This window comes from Microcaecilia unicolor, chromosome 1 (assembly GCF_901765095.1).
Source record: "Microcaecilia unicolor chromosome 1, aMicUni1.1, whole genome shotgun sequence".
Taxonomy (NCBI): domain Eukaryota; kingdom Metazoa; phylum Chordata; class Amphibia; order Gymnophiona; family Siphonopidae; genus Microcaecilia; species Microcaecilia unicolor.
The window spans coordinates 511,933,036-511,960,701 of NC_044031.1; the positions used below are offsets into that span (position 1 = coordinate 511,933,036).

Below are 27,666 nucleotides of genomic sequence, written 5' to 3' on the forward strand. Positions count from 1 at the left end.
CTGGTGGGCCTGAGCTCAAAGTGGGTGGGCCTGGGCCCACCCAAGCCCACCCTTGGCTACGCCACTGCCTGCCACACTGCATTTAAATCTGTTTTACCTCAAAGTCAAAGCGACAGCAGTAGCAGCAGGCAGTGAAAGAAGCAGACTCGCCTTGAACCTCCCCATCCCTTTCAGTGTCCCGCCTTCTTCTGATGTAATTTCCTGTTTCCACAAGGGCAGGACGTTGTGAGGGAAGGGAAGGCTCGAGGCGAGCCTGCTTCTTTCACTGTCTGCTGTAGCCAGGACCTGCATAAGTGTATTATGTGGCTCCATATTGGCTGGGGCCCACATAAAACCCAGCAGCTAGCACCTAGCATTGAATGTCTGGGGCTAATTCTGCCTGGGTTGGTCAACATTTAAAAAAAAAACAAACAGCAGCAACCTTGATGGCATGGGCTGAATTTTGACTGGTAAATAGATAGCAGCTGAGTGCGAAAGAGATCTGTTCCAAACATCCTGTAAATTCCGATGTTGTAGGAAACTCAGATTCCTTACCGCATCATCAAAGGGCTGTTGAAATCTGCAGCTTTCACATACCTAACAAAATGTCATATAGTCACAATTTTTTCCAACTTCTACATTCCATATTCTTGCCAAAGTTTCAGTGACCTCTCTTCTGTTTAACTTGGCCTGTCCACTGTTTTCAGTACCATTGGTCACCTTGTACTCCTTGACATGCAATATAAGATTTGGGGAATCTGCTATCAGATCATACTTTAATGTATCCGCTTCACTGTTCTGTTATCAGGTCAGATTTTGGAGATCTGCTTGCCTCTCACTATTCACTATTCTGTTACCAGTCAGTGTTCCTCATCTCTTTTTTTTTCCATGCTTAGTATTGCTGTTTCTTTTTATATATAGTTATCTGATGTTACACCCTTGATATTCGATTTCCCAAGAAGAATCGATAATGACTGTAGAATAAATCTGCCAGTTCAAGAGTCCTGGGACATACATGTCTTTTGGAGTCTGCTGATCTGACAATATCTTAACTAATCTAACTCTTGAACTTGTTCATCTTGAAGATGTGACCGATGTGATTTTGACAGCACAGTTACATCCTTGAATAATTGTTCTATTTGTACAATTATAATAATCATGACCAAAAAAGAATCTAGTCTACATGTATACTTGTATATCTACACAAGGATAGGTGTTTACAAACACAAATAGCAAAAATAAGAGAACCCTATGTTATTTGAAACTATGTTAAAATGCTTGAAGGCCATCTATTTTGCAGGCATATACCACTTGCTTACAAACAATAGGGAAAAAAAAGCTTAATTGTGATTCTTCCTCTTCATGGAATAATATTTCAATATAATTTACATTAGGAATGATAGAAAACTGTCAGACCATGTCATGAATTGCTTTATACATGTTTTCTTCTACTTAGATTGCAAGGAGATAACCTAGTAGAAGGAGCAGAAGATATTCCTCATGAGTCGCATTCTCCAGAAAGGGTGGTACCAGATTCAGCTGGTAAGTTCAATCTCTCTTCATAGATATAAGCTATGTTGGAATTCAGAGACCTTTATGTAGTAGATACCTCGGAGCAGTCCATCTTGTAGCTCCTACAAGGTCCCTCAGAACATTTATATATCTCTCCATCCTCTTCCTTCACTGAACACATGCACATACTTATCCAGGGGATAAAATTCGCTCTAGGGGGAAGTGATATCTCCTTCAAGGCCCAGGCATAGATTTCCCCTTTTTACGCAAACACTGAGAAGCATCTGTTGGGTACTTCCACTGACTCTACTGAAGATTAGTGCATAACAAGAGTTATCTGTGTGGTAGTATCTGTTTCCTGAGGTTGTACAGCATTAAATGAACACTAAAGAGTCATATATTTTCTATTTCTATCTGTTTCTGTCATCCTGTCCATGAAATAGTCAGTCTGTGGGGGTTTGGGGGTTTCCCGCTGACCGGGTAGACCTAATCACTTTGGAGTGAAATGCTTAAAGCCCTTCCATGTTGAGATCCATTTTTGCATGCAATCTCTCTCTCTCTCTCTCTCTCTCTCTCTCTCTCTCTCTCTCACAATATTTACCAACAGTAACTACTCCTGTAGTCGTTCCAGGTTGGTGCTTATCTCACTCTTTTCTCTCAGTTTGTGGCTTAAGTTCACCAATTCTCTCATTGGATACTTGCATCCATGCAGAGAGTGGCCAAACCTTTTGCTCACATTTCACACAAGGACAGCTAACTGAATATTCAAGGGAGACCACAATAGACATTCACTGACTAGGCCCAAAGGCTGAGCCTTAAAACAAAACCACTACAACTCCACATCACCATCATTAATCCACTACAACCACCACCCCACTACTCACTCACTAGGGATCTCTGTTTTATATTTGGGGTAGGCAGAACCATTCCAGACATTCCAGCAGGGGATGATAAAGAAGAATGGCATACACCCCTCTATACAGTAAGTTGGTATGGTCCTGATACCAGGAACACATTGGACTATTGAGGGTTTTGAAAGGATCCTTGCCTATTGAATATTGGTGATTAAACAATTTTACATTAAAATATTTGGAATTTCTTAGACTTCTGTTAAGAGGAGGGGTAGCCTAATATTTAGTGCAGTGGGCTGAGAACCTGGAGAGCTGAGTTCAGTTTCCACTGCAGCTTCCTATTACCCTGAGTAAGTCACATAACCCTCCATTACCCCAGGTACAAGAGTTAGATTGTGAGCCCTCTATGGACAGAAAATCTACCTGCATGTAACATGTAAACCGCTTTGATTGTACTACACAAAGGCAGTATATAAAGAAGCAAATAAATAAGATGATATGGCCTTAGAATTAAGTTTAATATAATAACTCAAACTTAGCAGAAACATTTGCCATGGGATGATTAACAACAAAAAAAATCATCCAGCTGATATTCAGTCAGCTGTGGTCAGCATTTTTATAAACACTGACTGTTGCAGGGTAAGTTAGGGGCCCTTTTATAAAGCTGCAGTAGGCACTAACGCATGCTTACCGCAGGTTAAAAACCACTACCGTGGGGCGTGCTGATTTGTTCTATGGTAGTTTTGGCATATGTGCACTTCCCACACACTAAAAAAATATGTTTTATTTTTTTTAGTGCTGGGGTGTAATTAGGGGCAGAACGTAGGCATGCCCAGCGCTGATTGTTTAGCGCAGCTATATCGCTGCATGCTAACTGGTTAGCATGTGAGCCCTTACCGCCTAGAAAATAATTGTAGTTAAGGGCTCGCAATCTAATGGGACAATTAATGCATGGCCATTTTACAGCTGCAATAAAAGTGGCCTCGGTGCATGGGAAACCCACACGCTAGTCATAGCGCAGGCTGCTTTATTCAATGCGGGGCCATGTCCGGGCATCAGCACTGAATGTCCAGTGCTAATTCACAGTGCCCTGGCCGCTGGAGCTTTTGTGGGCCCTGGCCGATATTCAGCCGGGACCCACACGAGAGTGATGAGATGCCCAGGTAAAACAGATGATCATTATCAGAACCACCACTAGAGGTCTCTTCCATTACCCACCCTCAGTGTTGCTGGTTGTTGCTGCTGCTTTTGTAGCATCTACCTGCTTTCACTTTCTGTTCAGGAGTGTATTGCTTTTCTGGACCAGCCCCATGAGGCAAGGGATTCAAACCTGGGTTTTAATTGAATTTAGATCACATAGGGTGTCATTTGCTAACAGTATATGCTAATACCATTATCACATATCGCAGGGCTCATTCTACTCAATAGGCCCTATGGTAGGTACCTTGTGATAAACAGCATTAGCGTGCAGTAACATTAACAAATTGCCCCCTTCAATTCAGTTCAAATCAGCTCTTATATACCGCTAAAATCCCCTTTAACAGGGTTCAGTGTGGTTTACATTGGTTAGTTTAAATCATTAATACAGCATGAGGTACAATAACTTAATATGTTATTCGGAAATGAAAGTACATAGGGAAAGTGGATTTGTGAGCAATGGGTGTGTACAATACGATGATGATTAATCACATTGATGTCTTTGGAAATAGGAAGGTTTTTTACTTCCTCCTAAAGCTGAGGTAGTTGTTATCGGACCTTACAGCTATGGGAAGAGAGTTCCATAGATAAGTTCCCGATACAGGGAATAGCGAGCTAAAAGGCCTCTGAAATCTAATACCCTTGCAGGACTGAGATGCTAGGAACAATTGGTCTTTTAGTCTGTTGGATCAAACTAGGCATAGTGATGGCATATTGGTCAGCAGACTGGAAGTAAAGCCATATAGAATTTGAAAGACTAAACGTGCAGCTTTGAGCCTGATTCGTTCAGATATGGGGAGTCAAGTGCAATTTAGCCAGATATGGTGAGGCACTGCTATATCTGTTTAATTTGAAAATCAGTCTAGCTGTGATGTTCTGTATTATTTGTATCTTCTTCAGATATTTAATCTTAATGCCCATAAATAAGATGTTACAGCAGTTCAGATGTAGTGAGGTCATCATTTGGACCAGCTATGTGAAGGCCTCCTGGTCGAAAAATGACCAGAAAAATGACCAAACTAGTCATAGCAGTATCATTTTAAACTGTATTTATTTCCATAGTAGGTTTATATGGGACGTAAGCAATAATGAGTCAAGAAGTACCACTAGCACTCTAGCTTCCGATTCCACTCCAGATGTTTTATCATTGCAAACTGTAATTTGAGTTTGGGACCACAACCCCTGAGTTCCAGAACCACAGGATCTTTGTTTTTTTTTTTTTGGTGTGTTCGGTTTTAGTTTGATTATCAGGACCCAATTATGAATTGCATTCATCCCAGCTCTTACAGACTGGGTAAAATCGAGATTAGAGGGGTGATATTGGAAGGAGAAGGATGTCATCAGCATAGAATAATAATAGTTCACCTAGCCCCAGGTAGATGGAGCCCAGAGTGGACATAAAGAAATTAAACAGGATCGGGGGGGGGAGAGTAGGGAGCCCTGAGGGACTCCACATTTAGGGAACCAGTCATGGGAGAGTTGGTGATTTTGTTTAACTGAATTACTTCTGTTTGAAAGGAATTCACTGAACCATTTAAGTACAGGACCTGAAACGCCTTTTTTGATCCAGATGTTCCATTAGTATTACATAGTTGACAGCGTTGAATGCTGCCGAGATGTCGAACTGGAGCAGAATCACTTGATCACCCTTGCAAAGATGTTGTTTGACATATGTAGTGAGAGTGAGCAATAAGGTTTCTGTGCTATGTGTAGATCTGAAGCCAAATTGTGATCGGTCTAGCAAAGAGAATCTGTCTAGGTATAGGGAGAGCTGCTTGCCGTCAAAGGTTTCCAACATCTTTGTGAAGAGAGGTGTACTAGCTACTGAGTGGTAGTTTGCAGAAAAGGTGGTGCCCAAGCCTGAGCCCTTCAGGAAAGGTGTTAGAACAATATTGCCCATAACTAGAAGATGAGAGCCTGACTCTTAAGATCCCATTCAGCATGGCTGTCAGCCATTGGACAGCATCAGTTGGAATCGATTGGAAAAAAGATATGGGGCAGCAATCCAGGAAGCACTGAGATTGTGAAAATTTCAACCATAGCGATTTTGCTTTATCCTGTCCCAGCTGTTGGAAAGAGGCCCATCTTTGGTCTGCCTTGGCGCCCTGGGTGGTACATATGTCAGTGTTTAGGCATGTTTCCAGGTCTGATGTTATTTCCATGGGTGGATTGACTTTGGATATTTCAGAACAAATTTGAATGATCTTGTTAGCAAATGAAGAGGAAAAGTCCATAGACCATTATTAAATTGACTTGGGAAAATCCATTGCTTATTTCTGGAATAAGCCGCATAAAATATATTGAACTTTTTCAGGATCTTGCCAGGTATTTGTGACCTGGATTGACCACTGTTGGAAACAGGATGCTGGTCTTGATGGTACTTTGGTCTGTCCCAGTGTGGCAATACTTATATACTTATGTACTTAAAGTAGTCACCTAAGTCTTGAGCAGATGGTGAACCTTGATGTGCGTTGTCGGTAGACGAGGTGTCTATTAAATTTCTAACTAAGGTGAACAGCTTTTTGTTTTCCGGAGTATCCTGGGCTACTAAACTGCTATAATAGTTTCATTTTTCTATTGCTACTTTTGATTTATAGAGACAGAAGATGAGCTTCCAAGTAGCTTTACCAGTGGAAGAGAGGATTTTTCTCCATTGTCTTTTGAGATGTCAGCATTCCAGTTTTAGCTTGGAGAGTTCTTCAGAATACTTTGGGGATATTCTGATCACTTTAATCTTTTTAGAAGTGACAGGGGCGAGTTTATCCAGAACCAAATTTATGTTAGTGTCCCAAAAAGATTTAAATGATTTTTGAGTTGGGATCTTAGAAGTAATGGAGTCTTTCAGCTTGGTCCAGAAGCTGGAATTCATTTTCCCTCTAGTAGATATCAGTTTGGAGGGTTTATGTCTGAATGGACTTGATAAGCAGACATCAATAGTGAAATCTAATTGAAAATGATAAGCACATAAGTATTGCCATATTGGGACAAACCAAAGGTCCATCAAGCCCAGAATTCTGTTTCCAACAGTGGCCAATCCAGGCTACAAGTACCTGACAAGATCCTAAAACAAGACAATACATTTTATGCTTCTTATAGTACAAATAAGCAGTGGATTTTGCCCAAGTCTATTTTAATAATGGCTTATGGACTGTTCTTTTAGGAAGCTATCCAAACCTTTTTTTTTAAACCCCACCAATCTAATTGCTTTCACTACATTCTTTGGCAACAAATTCCAGAGTTTAATTACATGTTGAGTGAAGACATATTTTCCCTGATTTATTTTAAATTTACTATTTTGTAGCTTTGTTGTATGCCCCCTAGTCCTAGTATTTTTGGAAAGAGTAAATAAGTGATTCACGTCTATCCATTCATTAATTTATAGACCTCTATCATATCTCCCCTCAGCCTTCTTTTCTCCAAGCTGAAGAGTCCTAGCTGCTTTAGTCTTTCATCATAGGGAAGTCGCCCCATTGCCTTACTCGTTTTTGTCGCCCTTCTCTGTACCTTTTCTAATTCCACTATATCTTTTTTGAGATGCGGTGACCAGAATTGCACACAATGTTTGAGGTGTGGTCGCACCATGAAGTGATACAAAGTCATTATAATGTCCTCATTTTTGTTTTCCATTCCTTTTCTAATAATACCTAACATTCTATTTTCTTTCTTAGCCACTGCCGCACACTGAGCAGAATGTTTCAACATATCATCAACGATGACGCTTAGATCCCTTTCCAATTTCCTCTGGAGTCTTTCATGAGGTACTTTGTCAAACGCCTTTTGAAAATCCAGATACACAACATCGACCGGCTCACCTTTATCCATATGTTTGTTCACCCCTTCAAAGAAATGTAATAGATTGGTGAGGCAAGATTTCCCTTCACCAAATCCATGTTGGCTTTGTCTTGCTCTGTAATTTTGTTCTTTATAATAGTTTCTACCAAGCTTTTGTAGATAAGTGGTAGCCTGCCCCCATTTTTACCCTGTCTTGGAGCGTGTAAGATGTCATAACCAGGGAGAGATGTAAGTGCTGGAGAAACTGTCTTTCTATTTCTGAAAGCCATGTCTCCAATATGAATAGGAAGCCCAAATCTGAGGATTCTAGAAGGTCACTAATTAATAGGGTTTTGTTCCTCACTAATCTGGCACTGACACATATTGCAGGAGCAGGGATTAGAGAATGCTTATAGAGAAGTGTAGAGTTATGTTTGGGCAATTCTAGGAGGAATTGGGTCTTGGGTTGAAGAGAGTGATTGGTAGAGATAGGTTTGAGGAAAAGCTCTCATGGTGTGGATTCATAGCCGGATGAGGAGTGACTGAGCATTCCCATAAGTAACTGGTGTCGATGCTAGGTTGTTTTCTGATCCTGGGTTTTTTAGACCAGTATTGGGCGGATTACTCATTGCCTGATAGGGCTTTGCAAAGCAGTAGAAGCCAGTGCATACTGATGGAGCTGTGAAGAAACAAGCTAGGCAACCATGAAGGTAGGTATATTACTTTGTGAGTCAGGTTGAGCAATCAGAATAAGCAGGTGAGTCGCCCAGAATGTCAGCGCTGGCTATTCCATTGAGTGGAAGGGGAGTTGATTGTTATATGGTTGGAACATGGGCCAGGAGAAGCCAAAGAAGAACAGTCAACCAGAGATTCTCTGTGCTATAAGACCTATAAAACTTAGGTGACCCTTTCACAAAGAGAGATGATATGACTTGAAGGTCCCTTTGGTGCAACGCCTCAGAGTTGGCAGTCTGTAACGGCCACCTGGCACTGACATCATCAACCACTCTTGTGGTGGAGCAGGAACAACAGGTGACTGAGTAGCGCTGTGTCTTGGGAGCCCAGATAATGATGGGGGTGAGGTGGTAAAAAGACTGTGGTCTTTTCCAGATGCTGGCATTCACGTGCCTCAGAGGTGGGTGCACTGAAACAGCTGCCTGGTGCTCACGTCACTGACCGTTCTCGTGGTGCAGCAGGAACCTTCATATCCACAGTGTTTTATTTTAAATTAGGTTTTGTTTTACAGAATGAAAATCTAGTATTATTTTGTTGCTATTAAAAGTGACATTGAAGTGTAAATGTAAACATGTATTGTCTTCTTTTTTTTTTTAATTTGCTACTGCTAAAATTGTAGACATTCATAGGGCAGAGTTGGGTCTATCCATCTAGCACTAATTTTCACAATTAGCTGGTGATGTTAAGCCAACTATTCCCATGCACTGAGAGACATCATTAGTAACCCAATATTGGAGGAGGGCGGCATTAAGCATTTACCTCTTCCTGCTGCTGGAAGGTGAAGGTGACTACCGGGTGTGCAGAGAGCCAATACTTTGCCTGATTTGGATGCCAGAATGGGACGGGATGATTGTAGTAGAGGAGGGAGCAGGGCTGGCCTCAAGCAGTGGCAACAGAGGTATCCGCAAAGGGCCTCGTGCTCCTAGAGATCTTGCCCTGGCATGTCTCCGAACTCCCTCCTCCCTATCTTAAAACGTATTCTCCGTAGATGAGTTTAAGGTCAGTGGCAGTGATTTGTATAGGCCCTCTACTGCTGATCCCGGAGCCTGCTTTCTGCTGCGTCCAACCCCCTTCTGACATAACTTTCTGCTTTCACAAGGGCAGAACATAACAGTGAGCAGGCTCTGGTGGCAGATGGCCTATGTGAACCGCTGCCCTAAGCGGTCTGTGGAAAAATGCTGTTTTAAGTTGGGGGGTGTAGAAACGTGTACATATCAGACTGCCGGGGGGGAGGGGAAGCGTAGCAAAACTGCCAAAATAATGGCAAAAATAATATAATTATTTATAATTTCTTTCCCCAACTGTATTAAATCTGAGTAACATAAGCGCATACAGGTTTCAAAAGTTGCCCAGTGTACCTACACTGCTCTGACAAGAGCATGAATAATTGATAAATGCACAAAATGTCTAAAAGTCAAGCATGTCCAATTAAGTGTGCCATAGAAGCATTTTCAACAAAGGAATTTAATTTAAAAAATAAAAAAAGAAAGGATGCAAAATATAATTACACATCTGAAACAAGTAATATAATCTCCTGTTAGAAAAACCAGTATTTTAATAATACATACACTAATGTTTCTTCTAAAATTAATTTGTGGGTTGGCTTGATTGCTTAGTAGTATAATACAGAATACCAGAGTTTAGCTATAAAGACTTGGCTTCTGCTCTTCTGTCAGCTACTCTTGGAAAGGGGAAAGGAAGGGGAATTTGATATACCACCTTTCTGTGGTTATAATAAAAGCACTTTACATATTATATACAGGTACTTACTCTGTATCTGGGGCGAAGGAAGGTTGTGACTTGCCCAGAGTGACAAGGAGCTGCAGTGGGAATTGAACCTGGTTCCCCTGGTTCTCAGGCCACTGCACTAACCATTAGGCAGCTTCTCAAGAGTAGAAGTGGGGGGGGGGGGGGGGGGGTCACAGCAGTACTTACTTCCTAATTTTAAGTTTGCATTTGCAATGAGTTCCAGAGTTAACTGATCTCTACCCTTCAACCTTATGATTACAGCTCTGAAAGCTGGGCAAGATAGGGTCATGAAAGGGATTGAAAATGAGAGATATCCTTTGTTAGCCACAGCTTGAATGTTTGTGTGTTTGAGCCAAGTTCTGAAAGGGCAGAAAGGCCAAAGAATGAAAAAATGATTTGCCCCCTCCCCAAATTAAATTAAAAATTATATATAACACCCCCCCTCCAAAATAAATTTAAAAATTATATATAATATCTAACGATCAATCTATTGTGTGTATACACATGTAATCCGGGTCTCACCTGGCACTAGCTCCAGACCCAGGCCACAAAAGAAACTCACGCTTATTCACTCTCCATAGTCTCCGCTCACTTTCAGGCCACTCACACCCCACGCTTCTTTCCAGTCCCCTTACATTCGAGCTGGGCTGGGTAATGGTCCAGAATAGCGATCCTGAAGGTTTGGGAGGCACTTCTCCAGTTTGGGGTTCCACTCTGCTCTCCAGTTCAGGAACCACTCAACACTCCAGGAGGCTTATTAACAAACTTCAACTTTTTATTGTAACTTCTGCATCTAGCAAACTCTTAATTCAGTGATCTTTTCCACAGTCAATGATATAAACTCTTCTATAACTACTTTGCAGGAATAAATACACGGACCATTTCTTCCCAAGGCTATTCAAATATATACAGTATTTCCACTTATTATCCTGCAGCCAGATGTAACCCCAGGGCTGTTTTCTCCTCCTCCCGATGCACTCCTTTACCACCAGGCACAGCTGCTGTTCTACTTCCATGGGTGTACCTCGCAGGGCAGGATCCCAGCCTTGGGCAGGCTTCTTCCTGCTCCAAAACCCACTTGTGGGCCTGTAGGAGACAGAAAACTAGCAGACCGGATGAGCTATCTCATTTGTAGGGTCAGGTACTTAGGCTGGCAGAAAATTACTAAATAGCAATTATTCTGGACTTGTTTCTAGGGAATGAAAGTACCTCTTATTTGGCCCTAAGCTCGGCTATTAGGCTGTACCAATGAAAGGGACATTGACAAGATGAAATATATTATTTATTTTAGATATAAGAATAACAATATGGCAAATGCAAAGCAAGTTACAAATATATATTTGTGCACTACAAAAATATAGATTATCACCAAGAGGTATAAAAATAAAGATATATGATTACCTATATAAATAATTCTCACCTCCAACGTTCAGTGAAGCACTGAATGTACTGTTCCTATGGTAGGCTGTCAGGACCACTCACCCTCCTAGGCTGTCACCACCACTCACCCTCACTCATAGGCCCGCCCTCAGTCACGCCCCTTCCGGACATAATTCTCAACCCCAACGTTCTAATGAACCCACATTTTTCCCCTCCAACTTCCGTCATGGTATAGATCAAGCTGGCACCATGACTGTCTGCCCCACCCTCGCGTCAAACGTCATGACGTTGACGGCGGAGCCACAGAGGAACCGACTCCCCTCTGCTGCGGCTGCCTGCCTGCACTCACTGTCCACCCTCCCTCACCTGCACCCTCACTCAATGGTGCACACCACCCTCTCTATCCACTCCCTCCCATTCGCCACTGCACCCGCTACTCTCTCACTCCCCCCTCCCGAGTCCCCCCACGGCCGTCGCTCACTCACATTCCCCCCACCCCCCGGAGGACGCCACTCACCCCCCCCCCCCCGAGGTCCACGGAGGCAGCGCTTAAAACTTCTGCGACCTCACAGCAAGAGCTGTCACTCACTCGCTTCTCCCCCCCCCCCCCCCGGAGGCCGCCACTCACCCCCTGAGGTCGACGGAGCCAGCAAGAGAAGCATAGTACAGCAGCGTCTCTTTCTCCTTCATCCCCATGTGCTTAAGTGATAAAGCATATAGATAAATACCAGTTTTCCTTAAGCACACTATCTCACAGGGCCACACAAAAGAGGCCTAGGTCTGGGAAGCTCAGGCAGGAGGGCATGTTTCAGCAAGGGAATATAAAAGCCCAGGGCTGGGAAAAGACAGGGCTACCAGGAGCAGGCAGTAGTAGTTCTCTGAAGTACTCCCACAAGACATTTATTTGAAGGACCAGAGAGGTAGCCATGAGATAGGAAAAGCTTTGACCATGCAAACTCTTTGCACACTGTGACTCCTTTGTGGTTTGGTAGGAACCAGTCCTGTACGCTTGTTTGTTGTTGAACTCTAAGCTACTTTATGTACATTCCTGAGCTAACCATCTGCGAGAGAAACAGATTCCAGTATGTTTTTCCTTTTGAAGCACACAATTTCACAATTTTGTTCACTTATAACATGGTCTGGCTGTGTTTGTGAAGGCTTTATGCCCTACACCCACTCACGCTATCACAGTATACTTTCAGCTAGGTTTCTTTCTGCATTATGGGTGTCTTTTACAAAGGCACAGTAGCATTTTTAGCGTGCACTAAATGCTAGAGGTGCCCATAGGAATATATGGGCGTCTCTAGCATTTAGCTCAAGCTTATTTTTAGTGTGTGCTAAAAACACTAGAGAACCTCTGTAAAAGGCCCACTATATTTTTAGCCATGAACTTTGCTTTGATTAACAGTGAGCAAAGTAGTTTTCTCTTTACTATTGAGCTATATTCATAGGGGTAACATTATAACTGCTCAAATGGGTGAAAAGTTTGTGTGTTTATTTTACTTCATGAAATTTTTTGAAAGGTATTGATTTAACTGGATAACACCCAAAGTCAGATGAATAAACCTTCTGCAAAACTACTCCAATTTGCTCATGAAAGTTTTAGTCAGCTGGGGTGATAGTTCACTTTGATACGTAGATTAAAAGGTCTGCAATTAAGAAGTGGATGACACTGTTGTCCAACCATAGATGTGATTTTATTTTCAGATGTTCCTCTTCAAATAAGTGAAGAATGAACAGTGGGGAGGGGGTGTTAGTATTGTTTTGTTTACTGGGATAAAATGATGCATTTCCCCTTCATTTGCAAACATTGCATGTCAGTTCAAGGACTGGGTAGAACAAGACATGGGTAAAGTATATCTTTTTAGGGTGACAGGGACTGTATGTGTCTTCATGTGTGTGTGTCTGTTTGCCTGTGCATACAGACATTGAAACAGACAGATGGATGGAGCCTCCCCAATAGGTGCTGTTGCCTGGGTGAAGTCACCTAGACTAACAAAAAAACAGTAAAAAGAAACATAAATACATTTCTATGACAAATGTACCATAATTTCAATCGAATAAAGTAACATAGATAAAACTATTCAACACTCAACTACCCACTTTCACCTAAATCTACCCCCTAGTCTAAACAGGGGTAACTCCAAATTGTCCATTATAATGTCAGGAAAATAGCTCCACCAATGGTATGTAATAGATTATTAGAACAGCCATGTTTTCAATAAGCTCCTGAAAAGTTCCCAAGTCCAAGCAAAAATGTAGGGGTTTAAGATAACAAATTCCATAATTGAAGGACTGCACAAATGAAAACCTGATCCCTAGATTTAGTTAGGTTACTTGCTTTCACAGCGAGAACACCACAAAAGCGGCATCAGTTGAGCTAATCGTCCAAGATGGAATGTATTTAATTAAATCAACTGCAAGATAATCTGCCTCTATTCCTTGCAACAATTAAATAAAAAAAACTATAGACTGCCTTAAAGTTTGCACTGAAGTCTGTCAAAACGCAGTATAACTTGTGTAGCTCTGTTGAAATGCTACAGTCATAGCTACCACAAATCACTAATCTGTAATATCTGGAGTCTGTCAGATTCTTCAGCAATCCCAAATACAAACCATTGAAATAATCCTGAAGACTATGATTGCAAAACTCTTATCAAAATAAGCATGAATCTGCCACAGTTGCTTAAGATGAAAAGGAAAAACACATTTTGATTACAGACATAAATTGGGGCTTAAAAGAGTAAAGTTATCAAAAACCACATGACTATGTACCCTATCTTGTATCTGCAGTACGATTACATCAAATCTCAAAATGAGGCTAAGAAAACTCATACTTTTGTCTTGTTCTTATTTAACTTCAATAAATTTAAGTTTATCTAATTAGCAATTTCTGCTAAACAGTGATTTATCATAATAAACCCCTTTGGGGGTCTAAGAGGGCCATAAGCTAAATATTATCAGCAAAGAAAATAAATTTGATCACAAATCTATAGCTATCAACCAAAGGATACATGTCTCACTTGAGTAAAAAAGGGTATGGTACTCTCCATTTAAATAGTAATGGGTCAGAAGACTTTTCTTCTAGTCTAACATGTTACACTATCTTATAAAAAAAATCCATTAGATGGAAAAAATACCAAACTAGATAGATTCTCAACCTAGATAATCTGTGCAAGAGAATAAAATAATCAGTGGTGACAAAAGCTGCACTAAGATTAAGCAGTACTAGGACTGGATTGTCAAGAGTAGGTTGCAATGAGTGTGGCACTACCTAAATTCAGACTGGTGATTATGTAAATATGCAGATCTGTTTATTTTTGAAGCTGTAACGCCACCACCTGTTTCCAAATGTTCTGTAGAAGAGGAATATTTTACACGGGTTGATAATTCTTTGGAAAAAAGGGTCCAAGCTAAACTTTTCCAACCATAAAAAATTATTAGTTTAAGTGGTATCAGTATGAACATAAGAATTGCCCTACTGGGTCAGACCAAGGGTGCATCTAACTCAGAATCCTGTTTCCAGCAGTGGCTAGTCCAGATAGCAAGTAACTGTAGAGTCCCAAAGAGTAGCAAAATTCCAAGCTACTTAATTCCAGGGATAAGCAGTAGATTTTCACTTCATCAAGCAGTATAAAAATAGGTGCTCATTCTTCACAAAGCATAAGCAAACAGGAGGAAAGGCCTCAGCTCAGTTTGGGACTCGCACATCCTTACAAACCTTTGTAAGCCACCTCATAGGCATAAAAACCTCCTGTTCAACTATCTTTTTTCAGTTTTAGATTTTTAAATCTTTAGCTTTTTAATATGCAAAATTCATTGTATAGACAACTACTCATATATCAAGGTATTATAATTTATCCGGAAGTCTTAAAAAACCTTCATCAAATGAAAGCTATGCTGTATGGTATTGCTGATGGTGGCCAATGTTTCACATAAAAAATGCTGCTTCAGGGTAACTGGGACTAGCTCCCCTCCCCTCCCCCCCCCCCCCTTCCCCTTCTCTCTAGACAATGGCTGAGTACTTCCGTGACAAGGTTTACAAGATTAACCTTCAGTTCTCAGCCAAGTCATCTCCACTTCTCCTTCCCCCAGTCCATTCTGTCAACCCTCCTTCAACCGTTGCCACCTTTTCTTCCTTTTCAGAAATTACTGATGAGGAAAGTGCACATTTTCTTTCCTCCTCCAAACTGACTACCTGTTACTCTGATTCTATTCTCACCCATCTACTTAGCACTAACCTACTGTCATCCCTTCTATCTGTCATATCCTGAGTCGTTCACTTCCCACTGCAACTGTTCCTGATGCCTTCAAAAGTGCCGTAGTTACACCACTCCTCAAAAAAAACTTTCATTGGACCCTATTTACTCTTCCAACTACCATCCCATCTCCCTTTCACATACAAGCTACTGTATTATTGTAAGCCACATTGAGTCTGCAAATAGGTGGGAAAATGTGGGATACAAATGCAATAAATAAACAAATAATAACGTGCTGTTCACCACCATTGTGTTGACTTTCTTTCATCTCGACCTATTCTTGATCTACTTTAATCTGGCTTTCGCCCTCTACATTCAATTGAAACAGCCCTTGCTAAAGTCTCCATTGACCTGTTCCTGGCCAGATCCAAAGGTCTCTATTTTATCCTCATCCTTCTCAATCTCTCTGCTGCTTATGACAATGGTGATCAACACCTACTCCATGATATGCTGTCCTCACTTGGATTTTGGGTTTCTATTATTTCTTGGTTTTCTTATCTTTCCCATTACACTTTTAGTGAATGCTCTGGGGGATCCTCCTCCACTTCTCTCCCACTATCATTTGGTGTACTTTAGGGCTCTGTCTTGGGACCTCTTCTTTTCTCCATTTATTCTTATGTTTATGTTTATTAAAACTTGTTATACCATCTTTACATTACTATAGGTCAAAGCGGTTTACAACTAAATGGTAAACATTAAATCAAAGTAAATGAACGCCATATGATAAAGGAAAAAAAACATACACTCAAGTACAGTAAATTACAAAAACAGTTAAAATCAAGACCAAATCAAAACTGTAGTTAAGAGCTACAGTGTGTGCAGATCTGTCAGATACTGGCTGCTCTAAGTCAGTGGATCCTAAACAGAAAGGCAAGTTGAAACAAATGAGTTCTAAATTTTGTTTTGTTTTTTTTTTAATTTAGTAAGAGATTGTTCTGCCCTAATGGCTACTGGCAGTTTATTCCAAAGAAAGAGAGCCAGAAAATAGAATACAGATTTTCAGGTTGACTCGTAATGGGCTTGTTTGGGGGAAGGAAGCACCAGATTGGCATCAAGTGATCGAAGTGAACGGGATGGAGTTTAAGAAGTAATTAAAGAAGAAATGTATGTAGGGCTCCCTGAATGTAAAGTCTTATAAAATTAAGTAGTATAATTTTTAACTGGATGCAATATGACATAGGTAACCAGTGCAATTCAAGGAATAACAGCGTAAGAGTTTCAAAACATTTTGCTTTGAACAATAGATGAATTGCAGACTTTTGAAGAGTCTGAAATCATTGTAATTGAAATTGTGGGAGGCCTGCATATATAGTATTACAGTAATCTAATTGAGAAATGACAAAAAGCATGTAGTAATGTGTGTTTTGAATTGAAGTCCAGATAATTTTGAATTGACCTTAGACGACCCAACCAGAAGAACCCAGGTTTTACAACATTTGATATTTGCGTTTTAAAAGAAAGTTTAGAATCAATATGCATTCCCAAATAATGGAAAGACTGAACATTGGTGATTTGATGTCTGAAAAAATTCAAAGATACTGGAGTGCTGAGTGACCCTGTGATCCAACACGCAGTTGTTTTTTTAGGGTTTAGTACAACTTTATGAGAAGTCCGTCAATTGAACAAGGCAGTTGGTGCCTTTTGTAGAGGTTTTAAAGTAATAGAATATGGAGATGTGAGATATATTAGAAGGATGTCATCTGTATAAATAAAAAAAATGTATATTGTGATCTTGTAATAAAGTTGCAAGTGGACTGAAAAAGATGTTAAAAAGTAGAAGAATTCCACAAAGTAGCTCACAATTAGAAGATGTGTCATTAGCAATGGATACTGAAAAAACCCTCCCTGTCAGAAAAAAACGTAAACCACACCAGAGTAGTGTTTTATTGAACGATGGCATGCCAAAAGCAGAGAATGATCCACAAGGTCGAATACAGCTGAGAAATCTAAAGAATTAAGGAGACTAATATTCACCTTTTCTTGGATAGTGTGTAATTCACTAAGTAAAGCAGTCACTGTTGTTTCTGTACTATGTGTGGCTCTGAAACCTGTCTGTCATGGATACAGAATATTGGTTTGATCGACATGTGCAACCCATTGATTAAATACTACTTTTTCTGTGATCTTTGAGAGGATGCATAAATTGGAAATTGGTCAATAATTATACGGGTCTAAAGGATCTGGATTTTTCAGTATGGGCCTGATCACCGCTTTCTTCCAAGATTGAGGCACAGCACCAGTTGTTAAACTTAAGGTTATTAAATATAGAACCAGGGGTGACAGTCCATGCTGCAGAATCTTTAATCAACTGGATGGAACAGTCAAATGAGGAAGTAGTAAGATGGATATCACTGATTGTCTTTTCTAAAACGGTAAGGGATGGAACATTGAAATTGCTCCAATATACAGAACAACCAGTAGAATCAAAAGTCTTGGTAATAATGTGCAAATAGAGATCCATACTGGGGGTTAATGATAATTGTAAACTGGAAATTTGTGATTGAAAATAATTAGCCAAGGCAGTAGCCAAAGGAAAATTATGACCGACATTTGATTTATCATAATGAGTGAGATCGGAAACAATTTTATACAACTTCCTAGCTGGATTAGAGAAGTTACTAATTATTTTGGTAAAATAATTCTTTTTAGCAAGTTTAAGTTCAAAGTTGAAACAGGGTGATAGGTCCCTAAATGATTGTTCCAAGGCACAATTTCCATATTTTTTTCTCCATAAGTGTTCTGCTCTGCGTTATTGATGTTTCAATATTACTAAGCCATGATGAAACCAAAGAGATTTTCTAGGGTGGCAGTGATTTCTTACTGTATCACCATCAGTAATTTTCTATAGTCTGAAAATAGGCTTTAAAGTTGATTCCCAGCATACAGCTGCCTCTTCTAATGTTATATCAAGAAAATTATCTGGAAAGAGAGAAAATAATTGTTGAGTGGTACCAGGATCCTTGGTATTCAAAATGAGAAAAATGTAAGGAGCGGTTCTGTTCAGTCGATTGAACAAATGTGTTAAACTGGTTAGCAGAAAGTAATAAACGATCTGTCCAAGGTAGATATTGTGTTTGCATAGATTGAAAAGCTAATGTGTGAGTAGACTCTTCTTAAATCATAATTAGGTCTAGTGTGTGACCTGCTATGTGAGTGGGAAAAGTGATCAATTGACTAAGGTGAATAGCTTCCAAGAAGGAGAGAAATGAAGAAAACCTAGAAGAGTGAGAATCGTCTATATGAATATTAAAATCACCCACAATTGTGAGATTTGAAAATCAAGTGGCAGTATCAGCTAATGTTTGTGTGAAGATCTCCCAAGTAGGTTTTGAAGGTGCTGTAGGTAAATAGCAGATCATTAGCATAAAAGGAGAAGGGGCAGAAATTCTTAACACTAAGAGTTCCGGATACTGAAAATCAGTAACCGGAAGTTCCACTGCCTGAAGAAGAGTCAATAGACTGCTACTCCTCCTCCCCTTTTGGATGCTCTAGCAGTATAGAAAACTGTATAGTTTGGTGCAGACATTGGTATGAGTAGGTTTCTTCGCTGCCATGGATCCAAGTTTCTGTAAGGCATAGTTTATTTAAACTATGAGTCAAAATGAGATCATGAATTAAATGTGTCTTAGATCAAAGGGAGTGACAATTGAGAAGACCAGATCACAAAGAAGATATGGTAGCATAAGATACTGAAGAAGAGGCTGCAGCTGCAAACCTCGGAGAACAAGTTCACATACCTTTAAATAACGATATAGCAACAGTTTTTCCATGTAAGATACCGAACCAGGGAATACAGCGTTTCTATGATCCCCAAATAACCAGGATAGAGGAGGAGGCAGTGGCATCCAGCATGCTGGCTGAAAGTAATGCAAATAGAAAATTAGAATAAAAATTGACAAAGAAAGGCTAGATAGATTGGAAGCCCCCTTTATCAACCGTACTAAGGTTTTATTGGGTCACCCCCCTGGAGTCACCCCAAGGGGCACTTCTTGCTTTTGTGCATGCTCCTTCAGCACACACCCACGGCGTGAAATGCCATTGACAGTTTGTTTAAATGGTCTGATGGGAATATCCTTACTTGCATCACATGATCAATTGCATTCAGTAACCAATAATTTAGCAATGAGATTCAGGAAACTGGCGCAGCAGTCCTGTAAGACAAGCACACACAGTGTATATACATTATCAGATAAGTACATAGCATTCGTTCAAGGTAGGAACATGACACCATTGACAGTTTGTTTAGTACATAACTACATAAGTATTGCCATATTGAGACAGACCAAAGGTCCATCAAGCCCTGCATCCTGTTTCCAACAGTGGCCAATCCAGGTCACAAATACCTGACAAGATCCCAAAACAGTACAAAAACATTTTATACTGCTTATCCCAGAAAAAGTGGATTCTCCCCAAGTCCATTTATTAATGGTTTATGGACATTTCCTTTAGGAAGCCGTCCAAACCTTTTTTAAACTCTGCTAAGCTAACCACTTTTACCACATTCTCTGGCAACGAATTCCAGAGTTTAATTACACGTTGAGTGAAGAAACATTTTCTCTGATTCATTTTAAATTTACTACATTGAAGCTTCATCGCATGCCCCCAGTCCTAGTATTTTTGGAAAGCGTAAACAGACGCTTCACATCTACCCGTTCTACTCATTATTTTATAAACCTCTATCATATCTCCCCTCAGTCGCGTTTTCTCCAAGCTGAAGAGCCATAGCCGCTTTAGCCTTTCCTCATAGGGAAGTCGTCCCATCCCCTTTATCATTTTCGTCGCCCTTCTCTGTACCTTTTCTAATTCCACTATATCCTTTTAGAGATGCGGCGACCAGAATTGAACACAATATTTGAGGTGCGATCGCACAATGGAGTGATACAAAGGCATTTTAACGTCCTCATTTTTGTTTTCCATTCCTTTCCTAATAATACCTAACATTCTATTTGCATTCTTAGCCGCAGCAGCACACTGAGCAGAAGGTTTCAACGTATCATCAATGACGACATCGAGATCCCTTTCTTGGTCGGTGACTCCTAATGTGGAACCTTGCATGACGTAGCTATAATTCGGGTTCTTCTTTCCCACATGCATCACTTTGCACTTGCTCACATTAAACATCATCTGCCATTTAGACGCCCATTCTCCCAGTCTCGTAAGGTCCTCTTGTAATTTTTCACAATCCTCCCATGATTTAACAACTTTGAATAACTTTGTGTCATCAGCAAATTTAATTACCTCACTAGTTACTCCCATCTCTAGGTCATTTATAAATATGTTAAAAAGCAGCGGTCCCAGCACAGACTCTTGGGGAACCCCACTAACTACCCTTTTCCATTGAGAATACTGACCATTTAACCCTACTCTCTGTTTTCTATCTTTTAACCAGTTTTTAATCCACAATAGAACACTACCTCCTATCCCATGACTCTCCAATTTCCTCTGGAGTCATTCATGAGGTACTTTGCAAAACGCCTTCTGAAAATCCAGATACACAATATCAACTGGCTCACCTTTATTCACATGTTTGTTCACAAAGAAATGTAGTAGATTGGTGAGGCAAGATTTCCCTTCACTAAATCCATGTTGACTCTGTCTCATTAATCCATGCTTTTGAATATGCTCTGTAATTTTGTTCTTTATAGTCTCTACCGTTTTGCTCGGCACCGACGTCAGACTCATGGCAGCTAGACTCTTTTTATGAAAGACAAGATTCGAAAGTGCTAAACCCCTATGTGAAATACTGCATTGGGTACCAATCAAGGAACGAATAGCCTTCAAAATTTGCACTCTGGTCCACAAAACAATCCGTGGTCTGGCCCCAACCTACATGACCGAACTTATCAACTAGAAACATCATTGAATCATCAAGAACGTTTCTAAACCAGCATTACCCAAACTTTAAAGGATTAAAACACAAATCAACATATGCATCCAGCTTTTCCTACATTTGCACCCTGCTCTGGAACACATTACCTAGAAACATTAGAACTGTGAACACCCATCTAAAATTCCAAAAAGACCTCAAGACTTACCTCTTCTGGAATGCCTACCCAGCAGACCCGAACTAATTCATGAACAATGCATCACATCTATCGAACTAAGAAATGAACAATACCCTTTCCACATAATCCTATTACTTCAACCTGTATGAATTTTACCACTTCAGTTATATTTACCCTTATCCTACTCTGTGTTGCTCACTAGAAGCTGTAGTCCCATCCCCGGAGACTTATCAGCCTCATTGGGTTTACTTCTCTCTTTATGCTACTATATATTTGTCCCAGAGTTGTATTCTCTTTTCTGGAACCTTATCAGCTTCCTTGCACCTACTGTTACTCTGTTTTCCACTCTGTATATAGGTATTCCCGGAGTTGGTACTCTCCTCACCAAAACCTGTAAGCCACATTGAGCCTACTGCTATGCGGGAAAATGCGGGATACAAATGTAATAAATAAATAGTTTCCTGGATCTCCTCTGGAACCTTTTTTTTTTTTTTTTTTTTTTTAAATCGGCGTTTTTAAAAATCAGTTCTATCAGTACTCTGGGGTGAATACCATCCGTCCAGGAGATTTGCTACTCTTCAATTTGTAGAACTGCCCATTACATCCTCCAGGTTTATAGAGAATTCATTCAGTTTCTCCGACTCGTCAGCTTTGAATACCATTTCAGGCACTGGTATTTCACCCAAATCTTCCTTTGTGAAGACTGAAGCAAATGGTCTGATGGCAGGAATATCCTTATGTGCATCACATTATAAATTGCGTTCAGAGAATGTGTAACCAATAATGTAGCAGTGAGATTCAGGAAACCAGAGCAGCAGTCGTACATCACGTGATCAATTACGTTCAGAGAATGGGTTACCAATAATGTAGCAGCGAGATTCAGCAAACCAGTGCTTTGTACTCTGATCTCTTTCCATGGTTTTCAGTTTTGACTTTATGCTGATGAGCTGATGACTCCCAGGTCTACCTCTCCACACAAGAAATTTCAGCAGGAATCCAGGCCCGTTTGTCATTGCTACCTGGATGTCTTATCACCATCTGAAACTAAACATGGCCAAGACTGAGCGCTTATCTTTTCCCCTAAACCCACCTCTCTTCTTCCCTCATTCTCTATCTCTGTGGATAATACTCTCATCCTCCCTGTCTCATCAGCTCATAAACTTGGGGTTATCTTTGACTTCTCTTTCTATACACATATCCTATCAACTGCTAAAACCTGTCATTTATTTCTCTGTACTATCACCAAACTTTGCTCCTTCCTTTCTGAGCACACTACCAAAACCCTTATCTATGCTTTTATCACCTCAAGCTTAGACTACTGCAGTGGAGTTCCTTGGTCGGCTGCCACCCGGGGCAGATCACCATTGCGCACAACCCCCTCCCTAGATGCAGCATCCATCCTTCCCCCAGACGCATCACCTCCAAACACCCCCCCCCCCCCCACGGGTGCATTGCTCTTACCTCCTGGAGTGCTGGGAGCAGCCGTGTGGCTGCCGGCTTTGCTGGTTCCCTGCTTCCTCTGCCCTGGAACAGGAAGTAACAGAGGGCGCAGGGAACCGGCGGAGCCAACAGCCGCACAGCTGCTCTCTGTAGGGCAGCCGAGAGACTGGGCCAGGCCCAGAACAAGGCCACCCCCGGGCCCCCCCCCCCCTCCCAAGGTCGCTGCCGCTCCCCCTCCGCCCGCCACTGGGCCGGGCCCCTGCATTGAAATCACAGCACCTCTCACCTCCATGTGAAAGTGCTGCAGGCAGCAGCAATCACCTCCCTCCTTCGGGCCTCCTTACCTCCCTGTGTCCTACCCTCGTCTGATGTAACTTCCGTGAGGGCGGGACACAGAGAGGGAAGGAAGCCCGAAGGGAGGCGATCTGCTGCTGCCTGCAGCGCTTTCACACGGAGGTGAGAGGCGCTGTGATTTCAATGCAGGGGGCCCAGCCCGGTGGCAGACGGTCTTAGCAACTGCAGGGAGCTGTGCAGACCAGTTCGCTGGGACCCACCCACCCCTCCCCACTCCAGTATACCCAAAATGATAGAAACCAAATTAGCATACAGATTCTGCATGTAGCACAATACCAGAAAAACAGAACATTGCTATACATTGCAAAATAAGACAGGAGATGTAAATTCTGAAATTGGACATATTCCAAACACTAAAATGAAAATAAAATGATTTTTTCTACCTTTGTTGTCTTGTGACTATTTTTCAGATCATATTAGGTGGTAAAATGTGGGATACAAATGCAATAAATAAATAAATAAATAAGTATTGGTCCCAGTCTCTGATTCTGCTGCTCTCTATCTGCTCCCTTAACTCCACTTCCAGGGTTTCCTTTCCATTTATTTCTTTACTTTCCTCCTTTCTTCTTCATTTCTTGCCCTACATCCATAGGTAAAAGCTGGGTCCTCTGCGGACTTGACTAGAGGAAGTATAGAGTGGATCCAGCTTTTGCCTATTTTCTCCAGCCATGTGCAGTTTTTCTCCTCTTTTCCCTTTCCCTCATCTCTGTCAGGATGCATCTCCTTCCTCTCTCTTCCCTCTTCTCCATCCATGTCCAGCATTTATCCTCTCTCTCCTCCCCTCCATCCATGTTCATCTCATGTCCTCTCTTCCCTCCCCTTCCCTCCATCCATATCCAGCATTTCAACTCTCTTCTCTCCTCCATCCGTATCCAGAATTTCTCCTCTCCCCTCCATCCATGTGCATCTCCTTCCTGTCTTCCCTCACTTCCATCCATGTCCAGCATTTCTCCTACCCTCCCCTCCATCCATCCGTAGCAACTCTCTTCTCTTCTCTCCCCTGCCCTCCCTACCCATGCATGTCCAGCAATTCTCCTCTGCCCTCCCCTCCCATCTATGTCCAGTGATTCTCCTTTGCCCCCTGTCCTCCCCTCTCATTCACATCCAGTGATTTTCCTCTGTCCCCTGCTCTCTCCTCTATTTATTTATTTATAGCATTTATACCCCGCACTTTCCCGCTTGATAGCAGGCTCAGTGCGGCTTATAAGCTATGGTACAAAGATTCACAGAGATAACACAAAGTATGGTACAAGGTATTGGTACAAAGTATCACATAGATACATAAAGTATGACTATCCCCTCCATCCATGTGCATCTCCTTCCTGTCTTCCCTCACTTCCATCCATGTCCAGCATTTCTCCTACCCTCTCCTCCATCCATCCATAGCAACTCTCCTCGCTCCCCTGCCCTCCCTACCCATCCCCAGTGATTCTCCTTTGCTCTCTCTCCTCCCCTCCCTTCCCCTCCATGTCCAGTGACTCGCCCCAGGCCCCAACTTACCCCCCTTTTCACCCCCTCCCGAGTTTCAGTTCCCAGCCCCAGCTGTGCCCTCAGTTTTCCACCACAGCCCTCAAATCCTTCCAGCCACCTTGCGTTTAAAAAGTTGCAGCGGCGGCGAAAAAGCAGGCTCGCCGCTCCTTTAAGCCCTTCCCCTTCTCTCTCAGCGTGCACTGTGCCGCCTTTGCAGAAACCGGAAATTGCATCAGTTCACGCTGAGAGAGAAGGGGAAGGGCTTAAAGGAGAGGCGAGCCTGCTTTTTCGCAGCCACTGCAACTTTTTAAATGCAGGGCAGCTGGAAAGAATGAAGCTGAGCGTCACAACGATGTGGCAGGAAGCACCGCAGGGCCCCTGGAGGCACGAGGTCCTGATGACAGGAGGGCGGGTGGGACTCCGGCGCCGGGCCCCCCTGGAGGCCCAGGGAATTTTGTCCCCCCGTCCCCCCTCTCGGCGGCCCTGGCTCCCTGCACCCCACTGCAGCATGCACCCAGGGTGGACCGCCTCCTCCGCCCCACCCTCAGTATGCCACTGGACTACTGTAACTTGCTTCTCACAGCTCTCCCATCTCTCTCTCCTTCAATCTGTTCAAAATTTTGTTGCACAACTTATATTCCGCCAGTGTCAATATGCTCATATTAGTCCTCTCTTCCAAGTCACTTCATTGGCTCACTATCTGTTTTCCGCATACAGTTCAAAGTCCTCTTATTGACTTACAAGTAAATTCACTCTGCAGCTCCTCAGTACCTCTCCATTCTTATCTCTCCCTACACTCCTCCCTGGGAACACCGTTCATTAGGTAAATCTCTTTTCTGTACCCTTCTCCACTGCCAACTGCAGACTCAGTTCCTTTTATCTTGCTGCACCGTATGCCTGGAATAGACTTCCTGAATTGGTACATCAAGCTCCTTCTCTGGCTGTATTCAAGTCTGGGCCAAAAATTCATCATTTTGAGGCTACTTTTAACTCCTATTCACTTGTTCAGTATCCATGTCTGTTTTATCATTCCCACCATAAGTAATTTGTAATCCCTTATTTGTCCTGTTTGTCTTTCGTATGCTCTTTCAAGCAGGGACTGCCTCTTACATGTTTAGTGTACAGAGCTGTGTACGTCTAGTAGTGCTATAGAATGATAAGTAATAATAGTAGTAGTAAATAGGTGACTGCTTAACCTGTTACCCTAGGTGCCATGTTACAAAATTATCCTCATTGTTAGTTTAATTAATAAAAATCATCTGCCACTTCTCAATTGTTTATTCTGTATAAACAAGTAGACGAAGATGGTGACTGTACCGATCATGCTCCCTCCACCCTTAAATTGCTCTACTAGAATCAGCAAACCTGCTTTTCAGCAACGTCCTCTTTGACTGTCGAATTCTGTTAAGTCCTACATAATGGCTACTATGGTATTATCTGGATAATTAAAAAAAAATCTTTAGAGACATCATTAACATTGTTTTAGGATGTTAAAATAGGAACACTGAGCCAGTGGTGAAACAGTATTTCTATACAGTGTGACTTAGGAGAGCCCTGTGTGATTAATGATTCTCATTTCTGCTGCTTACTGAAGAATTATTTAAAATTGGCAAGACACTATATTGCATTATATTACAGAGAAAGGAAGTACTATTACCAGGTAGCATTTTGATCTTTTTATATATTTTAATTATAAATGTGTGCCAGAGAGTAAAATAAAACAGTTTAAACAGCTTTTATGAATCTTAATTTTTGTAGAAATTAATTTCAAATGCACAGATTATTGAAATGTGTGGTTATCTCATGATTCTAAATGTTATTTATTTTATTTATTGCGAACATTTATTATACTGCCAAATTGTCAGGCTGACATTGAAGTGGCTTACATAATACTAGCAAGCAAAACGGAAATATAGACTGATGGTTCTGTTGTTTGATGTTGATGTGAAAATAAGACACAAAGGACTCTCATTTTACATTATGGCTTTCACCAAAATTATAATAAAATGAAAGGATCTAGATAATAAAGGTGTTAACTACTAAGATACACTCAGGGGATTTTTTACTAAGTGCGCTAATGTTTTTAGCTCACACTAAAAATCAGCTGGTTCAAAATGTTGAGACGCCCATTATATTCCTAAGGCGTTTAGCGCCAGCTGATTTGTAGCATGAGCTAAAAACGTTAGTGCACCTTAGTAAAAAACCCCATTAGTGCAGAAAAAAACAGACTGCTGCAAAACGTGTAAAAACAGTATTTTGCCTTTTTTGCCCACACACTAATTTGTGCATTAGCTCTTTTTTCAAAATATTTTGGGAGGGGGCCTGCCATGGGAAGAGAATGGATGTCGAAGCATTAACCAACTAGTTCATTTGCATTAGCACACACCAACTGGCTAACACAGAGTTAGTGCAGAGCTCATACCATTTCCTAAATAGGAGGTGGCAAGGGCTCTACAAACATTAGCGCATGACCTGAAATTCAAAAAAAGAGGAAAATGCCCTACAAAAGTGTCACGTTAAATCTGGGCTTAGCATGTTGGTAAGTCCTAGATTAGAATGTATTAAGCCCAGATTTGAGTGCATTTTAGTAAGAGAGCACCATAGAACTAATAACACAGTATTTATAATTCACTTTTTTTCACATTACAAGTACATTTGTGCTTACAAAAATGAAGCCTTTCACCATTTGGTGGTCATTTACTAATAGTTAGTGTGCTAATGCGATTATTGTGCCTTACCTGCCTCAGGGCTCATTTTATTGCTGTGGACCATGTGAAGATAACACATAACAACAGTGTAAGTCCATTCTACCCATTAGTGAATGACCCCCTGTATAAGAGCAAGAATCAGCAAATTATATTCAAACGTGCATGTGCCTTGAAAAATGAATGCATTGCTTTACAAATACATTTCCTGACATTTTTGAATGGCAATCATAACTTTTAATAAAGCAATACTTCCAGA

The 27,666-nt window shown here is 41.3% G+C and overlaps 1 protein-coding gene and 1 long non-coding RNA gene across 2 annotated transcripts in view; one reads left to right on the top strand and one right to left on the bottom strand.

Moving 5' to 3' along the window:
* The window catches only part of C1H8orf34 (chromosome 1 C8orf34 homolog), a 397,204-nt gene that overhangs the window by 284,967 nt on the left and 84,571 nt on the right, over nucleotides 1-27,666 (top strand). Inside the window, exon 9 of the mRNA XM_030190169.1 lies at nucleotides 1,436-1,521. Coding sequence (XP_030046029.1) covers nucleotides 1,436-1,521 — 86 coding nt within the window. The remainder of the gene's footprint in view (nucleotides 1-1,435; nucleotides 1,522-27,666) is intronic.
* LOC115478088 lies at nucleotides 3,296-26,909 on the bottom strand. Its single transcript, XR_003943437.1, has 3 exons — nucleotides 26,884-26,909; nucleotides 22,525-22,530; nucleotides 3,296-3,364 (listed from the first exon to the last, which is right to left on the bottom strand). It is a non-coding gene; the product is annotated as an uncharacterized LOC115478088 (long non-coding RNA).